The sequence below is a fragment of the Gadus chalcogrammus genome, chromosome 16, assembly GCF_026213295.1.
Source record: "Gadus chalcogrammus isolate NIFS_2021 chromosome 16, NIFS_Gcha_1.0, whole genome shotgun sequence".
In the NCBI taxonomy this organism is placed as follows: domain Eukaryota; kingdom Metazoa; phylum Chordata; class Actinopteri; order Gadiformes; family Gadidae; genus Gadus; species Gadus chalcogrammus.
This window is the reverse complement of record NC_079427.1, coordinates 8444929-8454928: the sequence shown is the minus strand read 5'-3', so window position 1 is coordinate 8454928 and position 10000 is coordinate 8444929. Positions and strand designations below refer to the sequence as shown.

The window sequence follows — 10000 nt, the reverse complement described above, 5'->3', positions numbered from 1 at the left end:
GTGGTTCAGCTTTTCCTATTAACATGCTGTCAGAGGATATTGTTCTGTCATTGTTCAGAGAAGATAGTACAGTTAAGTCAATTCTTATAAAAAGAGACAACACAAGTATTTTTCATGACTGGCAATGACGGTGTGTTTTCTTAATCTTCCGTTTACATGCTTTGTGAGGACATTGGACTATAAGCTCTTATGTTGCTTCATAGATCAGTCAGGTATCAGTGCAGCCAGGATGGTGTGGGTTGGGATGGAGGGGGAGGTGCCAATGCAGGTCCAGTAACTCTGGCAGGGGTGAGTTTGTAACAAGAACAGCATACGGTATCGCTTCCCTGTCTGCCACCGGAGACGGGGCGACCATGCTGGACTGGAGTAACATGCAGAGAGAGAGGCTTGTATCAGAGGGATTAACAGATGTCCCTGGGCAAGAAAAAAGTGTCTCTTGATGTTCCTTTGAGTCTTCTGATTGGGGTAACCACTTAAGATCATTTAAACTCATGAAGTGCCCAATCTGGGGTGTAATGGTCATTCTGACTGATGACTACGCTACACTGCTTCTATATATTCCAAAACAATCCACAAACAATCCAAAACAAACCAATCCTTTCTGATCGGTTAGGGATTACTGCCTTTAACAAACACTACGTTTTTTAAACATCCTGCAGAGATGAAACAGACTATTATCCTGTTTGAGATTCTGTAGGGCAGTAGGCCTGCCTCCAAGTTTCAAATCCAATGACCTAATTCAACATTAGCCATTATTTTGTTGCCCAGGACTGATTCCCTCTGAGTCACCAGCCCAGCCAGTCTCCATACTGGGCCAGGCCTGACCAGTCCCCATACTCGGACAGGCCTGACCAGTCCCCATTGTGGGCCAGGCCTGACCAGTCCCCATACTGGGCTAACTTACCCGGCCCCCACAGTTGGTCTCCAGGAGGTGAAGGGACAGGGAGAGATTAAGACAAGAGAGGGAAACACAGAACACAAGAAGAGAACAAAGGAGAATAGAGATGGGATAATTAATTCAACACTGGAAGTTTGATTATACTGATATATATGAATACATATATATCATTCTGGAAAGAAAATAACTTTATAGGGATAGAGTAGGTTGGATAGAGCAGGATAGTGTGGACAGGATATGGCTGTGTCTACGGTGGTGGACTACAGGCCAAGAGGTTCCGGGTTTGATCGCCCATGTCCCCTTGTAGGCATTCACCTGTAGGCATTCTTTAACAAGATGCAAGATGTCTAACTCCTACTTTCTCAAATGTAGTGCATGCAGTGCAAAAGTAAAATAGGGCTCGTACATAAGAATGCATCATAGAATTTTTTGTTGCACAAACTCCATATTGAGAGGACTCAAGAGAGAGAGCTGTAGAAATGTCAAATGCTAAACGTAAATATACGGTAACAAGGTAATTCATGATCAACGCTGTGGCAGACCCTCCCTAATATTCCCTTGCTGTAAAAAATGATTAATAAACTGACAATGTATAGAAAAATAAATTTTACCAACACGATAACTAACATCCCAATACGCCTGTGCTTTCAAAATGGCGGCGGTCATTGCGATGGAACGCCGCGACGGTACGAGCCCTCGAGTGCGTATAAAGAGTGTCACAGCACGGCCTGGTACCCACATATATGAGCTTCTCCCGGTATCTGATGAGCAGGTTGCGCAGGATGCCGGCCTCGTTCAGGTCGCCCAGCCGGATCATGTCCTCCACCCCGTGGATGGAGGTGGGGTGCATGGGCTTGATGTTGGTGGCATTCTGGGGGGAGATCCAGTGCTCCTGGAGGGGGGAGAGGGTTAGAAGGAGGGAGAGAGGTATAAAGGACAGCGTGAGAATGGAAGAAGAAGGAGACTTTGATTTGAAGTGGTCTAAGTTATTCCAAAATTTACAGAATTCCTTTTTTTTTTTTTCTTTTAACATTTTTATGCACTGACTGAAGAGATTATTATCCATGTGATTTCTAAATGAAATGGTGTTATGCCTATCAAAATGCAGCTACCTAAACTTTAACTGTTGTAACTTCTTATCTTTTAACATGTTAAGTGTGCTTGAGATTTAAAAAGGGCTCATAATGAAATTTGAGATCATTAAATCCCTACCCGTGTAGAAATCATACTATTCTTACGTATATGTATTCAGCCCATAATCATGCAGCAACTTCCTACATTCAGAGGATCTACTGTAGGTCCCTAACCCAGCCTGAGAAACCCAATGTGACAGTGAGACGTGAGCGTGAGAAGATGAGGTCTTTATTGGTACGCACGCTTCCTTCATCGTCCAGAACCTGGATCTGCCCCGAGTCGCAGAGCTTGACCACCGCTCCGATCGGGACCACAAACTCTCGACCCGTCTTCAGGTCCAGCCACACATAGTCGCCCTGGGAGACGGAAAAATAGATAGTTACTAACGGAATTCAACAAACATTGTAATCTGAAGGAGATCAAAAATCTGAAAAATAATTAGAAACAGGTATCAAGATTAGCCTGAATCTGAAACTTTATCGTTGGAATTCAAAGCCAAAATCGTAAATAAATACACAAATCATAAATAATTAGAATCGAAAAAGGTATCAGAATCAATAAAGATTAGATGTACTATTCTGAACAGATTACTTTGACAGTGATTACACCCCTAATCTGAGGATATACCTTGACTTGATTGATTTAGAGGAACCCAGAGGAAATTCAAAACAAGCTGTGCTTTTCTTGTGTAACTCTAACCTGATTTTACTGGGATATCAAGCTTATTCACATGTTACCCGAAGAGTTAAGATCAGAGATCATCAAAAATAATAACATGTGATTCATATTATTAGTTCCCCCAAATCATTCTCTCAGAGTAACCTCAGACAGGCTTTAGATCAGAAGATTGTATTATTCAAGGTAAACATTGTAGCTGTACCAGAAACATATCCACGTTGACCGGGGCTACTACACCTAGACATCACACCAATAGAAGAGAGGAGGGGGGGGGGGGAGAAGGGGAGGAGGGGAGGAGGGGAAGAGAGGAGAGGAGGGAAGGAGGAGGAAAGAAGGAAGAGAGAGGAAAGAAGGAGAGAGGAGGGAAGGAGGAGAGGGGAGGGGAGAGGAGAGGGGAGGAGAGAGGAGGGAAGGAGAGTAGGAGAGAGGAGGGAAGGAGAGTAGGAGAGAGGAGGGGAGAGATGAGGAGAGGGTTCCCAGAGAGAGGGAAGAAAAGTAGAAGATGGGAGGGGGTAGGGTACAATTAAAGATGAGAGAGAGATGATAATGAGAGTGAGGGAAAGGAGAGAGAGATGAATTTAAACATTGTAAAACTGACAAATTATGGTTGCTAAAAGGTTACGCTGACCCAGATGTAATATAGCTGGAATAAAAGAATGGTGGCCGCCCCACAATCCCACACTTAAGGGAATTCACATATTTATACACACATGCACACACACACACACACACACACACACACACACACACACACACACACACACACACACACACACACACACAGACCCCCCCCCCCCCCCAGCGTACCGGCATCAGTGTGGTGGGTTTGACCACCGTGTTGACATTGCGCAGGAGGGCCCACTTGGCCTGGTCCTGCTCATAGAGCTCCACATAGTCCCTGCGTCGGTACATCCTACCCCGCCCTCCCAAGGTCCAAACACACACTGCTAGTCGCGGTCCACACACAGCCTCCCCCGGCCCACACACACATCGAGGGCCACGGGCCTGTGGTCCACTCGGGCTTCGGTCCACACACACTCAGGCCGAAGTTGTGTTCTTGAATCAGTCCGATGTCCTGTACTTCATGCACACATCGGATGGAGAAAAGTTCAGAAAACGGGATAAAACCACATGACTAATGTGCCCAAAGTTTAGACTCGTATCTTGCATTAGATGTGTGAGGAATCGACTTGAAACCGTTGGAAACAGCGTGTCTTCTTTACATAACGAGTTCAATCTCTTGTGAAAAGCTCTGGCACATGAGTTAGTCAGTTAAAGTTATCGACAATCAACACTAGAAAGGGTTCAAGCATCCGGTGTAATCAATCCCCATGAATGATCTTGAATGGCAGCTAATCCTGAATGAAGAATCGGCAAGTCACAGTTTGAACCTGAGAAGAGCGGTTTGTTTCATCCAATCTCTCGGTGAACCCTCTGATATTCTGTTGAGTCAAGAAGAAGATCCTCATGGACAAAAAGGAGAAAAGTCCTCAGAAAGATGTCCTTGTGTCTGTCAGTTTAGCTCCTCAAAATTGGTCAGAAGTTCAGAAGAGAAGCCAGAAAATAGACGGATACTCAAGATCCTAAACGTGACTGACTTTCTGTTCCTCTCTCCCCCTCCATCCCTCCCTCACTCACTCACCCACACAAACCCACACGCACACTCTCTTCGAGCCAGACAACTTCTATGGTTGCCAATGGCAACGTGATGTCCCTTCCTCATCAGGTGTCTCCTAAGCAGTGGGCATTGGGGGGTGGCCAGTAGTGACAGTATAACGTTTGCAGAGATAAAAGATCAGGAAAATAAGTACTTAATTACATTTGGGATACTAGTGCTTCCTGGATCTAATGAGGTTGATTTCAGTAAGAAGCTGATAGTTGAATCATTTTTAAAGGTTCAAAGAGTTTATTTTTGGTTAAACGATGGCAAATGAGGATATCCAGGAGTCACACAGAGCAGAACAGAATGAGACAACAATACAATGTCTGTGTGATGTCCAGTCATTTAAACAAACACACACACACGCACACACACACAGGCACACACCCACACACACACACACACACACGCACACATGCACACAGGCACACACACACACACACAAACACACACACTTATATGATGACACCAGAGACACAGACGTTCAGCCCTTCTCCTCATGCTCCCTGCTCTCCTCCTCTCCTTCTTTAACTCGATACAAATGTTCTTCACTCCTCTTCTGTTAATATTTTAGAGAGGAACATGTAAGAGGTTACTGTTAGGTTTGTGTTACTACGCTAGTGGGTGTTGAAGTATGAGGAGATACTGTGTGTGTGTGTTTGTGTGTGTGTGTGTGTGTGTGTGTGTCCGTTTAATCATCTAAATACTCCATCTGGGAAACAGGACTCAGGGCTACCTGAACATAACACCACAAACCATAGAGTCCATATGTCTCTCTCTCACACACACACACACACACACACACTCTCTCTCTCTCCCCCTCTCTCTCTCTCTCTCTCTCTCTCTCTCTCTCTCTCTCTCTCTCTCTCTCTCTCTCTCTCCCTCTCCCTCTCTCTCTCTCTATCTCTCTCTCTTCAGAGGAAGGGCACCTGGGGCCAACACACCACTATCAGGAACCAACAGTTAAAATATTTAAAACGGCACTGTCCATGCTCTCTCTCTCTTCATCCATCTTCCAGGCTTATCCTTGTTGCCTCTCCTTCAGCTCTATCTACACCGCTGACTTTTTCCCGTTTCACCTTAATCATCATCCCAATCTTTCTGTCCCTCTGCTCCTCTCTCCCCCTCCTCCCTCCTTCTCTCCCCCTCCGTCTCCCTCCCCCTCTTCCCTCCTTTTCTCCCCCTCCTCCCTCCCTCCTTCTCCCCACTCCTCCTTCTTCTCCTTCTCTCCCCTAGACCTCATCTTTCCCCTCCTTCCTCCCTCGCTCCTTCTCTCTCCCCCTCACTCCCCTCCTCCCTCCTTCTCTCCCCCTCCTCTCATCCTCCATCCTCTCTCCTTCTCTCTCCCCCTCCTCCCTCCCTCCTTTACTCTCCCCTTCCTCCCTCCCTCCTTCTCTCTCTTCCTCCCTCCCTCCCTCCTTCTCTCTCTTCCTCCCTCCCTCCCTCCTTCTCTCTCTTCCTCCTCCCTCCCTCATTCTCTCCCCCCCCTTCTCCTCCTCCCTTCTCTCTCCCCCTCCTCCCTCCCCCTTCGCCATGCTCTGGTGCCTCCTCTAGTTTCTTATCAGATGAGTGTATCTTACATGTGGCGCTGCGGACTCTACCCGGCCTCCGATCAGTCCCCCCATCACAGATTTACCTGCAGAGATCCGGGTGGAAACAAGGTCCTAACAATGACAGGGAATCAAACCCGCGGAAGTGTGTTATCAACGTTGGGAGTCTGAATTTCGCTGATAGCATGTAATCTGTACTGCCACAAAGGGGTATTGATCGCAATCAAAGTTAAAGAAACAATCTAATATATTTAAGCTCCCCCAAACTATATATAGAACAGCGTTTGTGATTGTATTGAGGAAGGATAAGGGCTGGCTGCATGTGATGTGAGGGGTACACTACATTTATTATGACCCACTTGTAAGGGAAGATTTGTGAGCACAGCCATTTGTGTTCTATCAGCTATACCAGCGTCCAAGAAAGTGCCTCCCATCCCAGATTTACACAACACAGTTTAAATACAGTACAGTACATCATACAGTAAACTATCTGACCGGTAGTATATGCCTGGGGACCTGGGGTCAACAAAAATCAATGAGGCTCTACTGAACTAATGGTCCACTTGGCAGACCACAATTGGACCACCATTAAGCAGAATGGACCTCCATTAAGCAGACTGGACCACCATTAAGCAGAATGGACCTCCATTAAGCAGACTGGACCACCATTAGGTCGAAACTACCACCATTTATGTATCGTATCTCTGTGATTTTTTCAATGACTGATTTGTTGTTTTTATTGTTGTGGTGTTTCATTGACAAGGACTTTTCTTTGCTGTACACAAAAAACACTTTAAATAAAGTTTGAAATGTCCGGTCTACTTATTATGGGTCAGTTCAATATAAAGTTGATATGTGACTTTTCGGGACATTGCGATGGACCGGCATTGTGCCAAGCATTTAGCTTGTTGGCCAGCACATGTGACCAATGATGTTTAAGTTACACAGAAGTTTAATGTTGCAGCAGACCTATCCAGTTTCTATGTTCACTTTGAACCTGACAGAGAAACCAGCACATAAAACGACACTGCTAAAGCGGTATGTGGATCAGGACATTATAGGCTGGTATCATTTTATAATGATCAGGATGATAATAAAAGAGTTGAGAACGATCAGAACGTATACGATCAATACTGGAGCAAGAGCACAAGTTAAGCGCTGCACACCACCGCCGACTTTCCAAAGAACATCATACACAAGCACAACATCTTCACAAGTCAGAACAACATAAGTAAGCAGTTAGTAACACAACGATGGTACAATACTATGTTAGCACACAATAATGCTGAATTAGCAACACAACAATACTATGTTAGCAACACAACAATACTATGCTAGCAACACAACAATACAATGATAGCAACACAACAATACTATGTTAGCAACACAACAATACTTTGTAGCAACACAACAATACTATGCCAGCAACACAACAATACTAAGTTAGCAACACAACAAATATGTTAGCGACAAAACAATACTATGCTTCAATGGTATCCGGGCAACACAACAATGCTATGTTAGCAACACAACAATACTATGTTAGCAACACAACAATACTATGTTAGCGACAAAACAATACTATGCTAGCGACAAAACAATACTATGTTAGCGACAAAACAATACTATGCTAGCAACATAACAATGGCATCCAGGCAACACAACAATACATGTTAGCAACACAATAAAAGTCTTTCCTCAACAAGAGTATGTTCGAAAAGCAATCGTTTCTTATCAACACAACACAATAGAATATTAGCAACACAAAGGTGTGGCAGTAACGCAACAACAGTGCTACATAAAAGCCCACATAACTAACTCCTTAATGGAGGGCTTCTTCTCCATGCTATCGAATGTGAGGTGTGTGGTAGTGAGGTGGACAGGCTGATGTCATGTCTCTGTGGCCTGCGTACGTCAGGCCCTACCACGGCGGCAGGTGAATAATTCAAGGTGCTCGGCTGTTCTGGAGATGGGTGTTCAATTACACTAATAGCCATGTATGATTCCTCTGTAGCAGGGTAACACACACTGACACAGACGGACACGCACACGCAAACAACACACGCACATAGACACACGCACACACGCAGAGTCGCACACGCACACACACACACACACACACACACACACACACACACACACACACACACACACACACACACACACACACACTCTCTCTCTCTCTCTCTCTCTCTCTGTCTCTCTCTTTCTCTCTCTCTGGAAGACTTGGGTACACTGACAACTTGCTCAGTATCGACTTGATAAAAGTCAAAACTGCTGCAAAAGCAATGATACACAATACTTTTCTGGTGAAAGTGCACCTCACAAACATAGTCATAGTATAGTGAACTAGTGAGTCAGCGTCAGCGAACACATTGAAGGCCTTCCAGACTGAGTGTATCTGACAAGACACTCTCCTGACGAATGTCTGCCCCCTGGTGGCAGGCTGAACCAGGTGCATCTCAAGCGCTCAGGGTGGGACGTGCATCCAGACCCAGGCTGAAGGAGGCCTTATACATACTTTATAGATCTTTGGAGTGAAAAAGAGGAACACATCTAGGTCACGTCCATGAAATGGAGGGACATATTACCAAATGGATATCAGACTGGATATCAGGAAGTTGAGCTAAATGGACTAAATAAGTGTGACACCCAGAATAGTAGTCAGAATTGAAGACGGTATGGGACCTTAGTGGCACTTTAATTATGCAGCTAAATAAAACCCAAGCCATTTACATATAGATGGGCAATTTGGACAAAGGTCACAGACAACATGCATTACTGCCGCACGGCCGCCCCACTGACCCATTAAAGCTCAGACAGAGTTCTGTTTCTGCTTGAGGTGAAGATCAACATTAATATTCACTGTTTACTGGTGTACAGCACTCACACACAGCTTGGATCAATCTAACAATTCTTATGTCCTGCTGCACTCACACACACACACCACACACACACACACACACACACACACACACACACACACACACACACACACACACACACACACACACACACACACACACACACACACACCACACCACACACACACACACACACACACACACACACACACACACACACACACACCTCCCCTTTATACTGCAAACCCCATTCCAGTGTGTGTGTCCAGGACTGAGTCCTCCATAAATTAATTCATTAAATAAGCGATGAATGAATGCTAGTTCCAGTGGAATGTTCAAACTCACTGAAGTGGACTGGGATAGAACACAAACAACAAGTGAACGACATGACACAGCTAAACAATGCATGCTCCCCGTCACCAGACAAAAATGTCGGTGGAAGTATGCAACTAGTTGAAGGGAAATTAAGGGAAATAACACGATAAACGGTGGTTTGCTCTTCTTAATTTGTGTTGCAGAAAGGAAACAGATATTATGAAGCCCGAAACTAAAGAATTTTAAGAATAAATGTATGTATCCTGTTCTGAGTTTTGTGTAGGTTTTCGCATCAATTAAAACCTATCATTGTATATAACCTGTACTTTCCCTACCTGCCCACTAGAGGGACCCAGTTTCATTCATTGTCTCATCTTGTCTTTTGTCACACACCATATGAGGCAGGGCCGACACCATGAGAACCTTATGCATGTGCAGTACTTAGCTAGCATCAGTAACTTTGCTTTCTGCTGTATACTAAGAAAAGGAAGTCTCAATGGTTTCAGAAATGCCGAAATCTCAGTCAAGTGCGTTAGTCCCTGAGACAGACTGAGTTCTGCCTCAGACAGACGATGCTGGCATCACCAGCTTCCTGGGTCATGGTTCGCTGTTACCTGGACAACGGTGGGGAATCTGTAGCTGAGCCGTCTACCCAAGCCCGGTGGCGCTGCATTAGAACCCGTCTCATTAGTCACTGTCGGCATGGCGACCTCAACTTCAGCAAACCGTTGACCAGTGAGGGTTTGAGGGGTACCGATACGAAGACCAGCTCACTCTGTATCACGGTCCTCAGAGCTCAAGGAAAGGTTACCGAATGATTACTGTTCATATGTCCTCGGTTCACTTGGCCGGGAAAATGGATCTTCTTGGTACAACGTGCATTTTGTTGTGATCAAAAATG

The 10000-nt window shown here is 45.1% G+C and overlaps 1 protein-coding gene across 3 annotated transcripts in view; it reads right to left on the bottom strand.

Annotated features, from left to right (window-relative positions):
* Positions 1-10000, bottom strand: part of myo7aa (myosin VIIAa) — a 50104-nt gene that overhangs the window by 33801 nt on the left and 6303 nt on the right. Inside the window, exons 3-6 of one of the 3 annotated variants that reach the window (XM_056611268.1) lie at positions 2913-2947; positions 2275-2388; positions 1638-1790; positions 905-922 (exon numbers count right to left, since the gene is read on the bottom strand). In XM_056611268.1, the coding sequence (XP_056467243.1) occupies positions 905-922; positions 1638-1790; positions 2275-2388; positions 2913-2947 (320 nt within the window). The remainder of the gene's footprint in view (positions 1-904; positions 923-1637; positions 1791-2274; positions 2389-2912; positions 2948-10000) is intronic. The other 2 variants (XM_056611269.1, XM_056611270.1) reach the window with 2 other exon arrangements.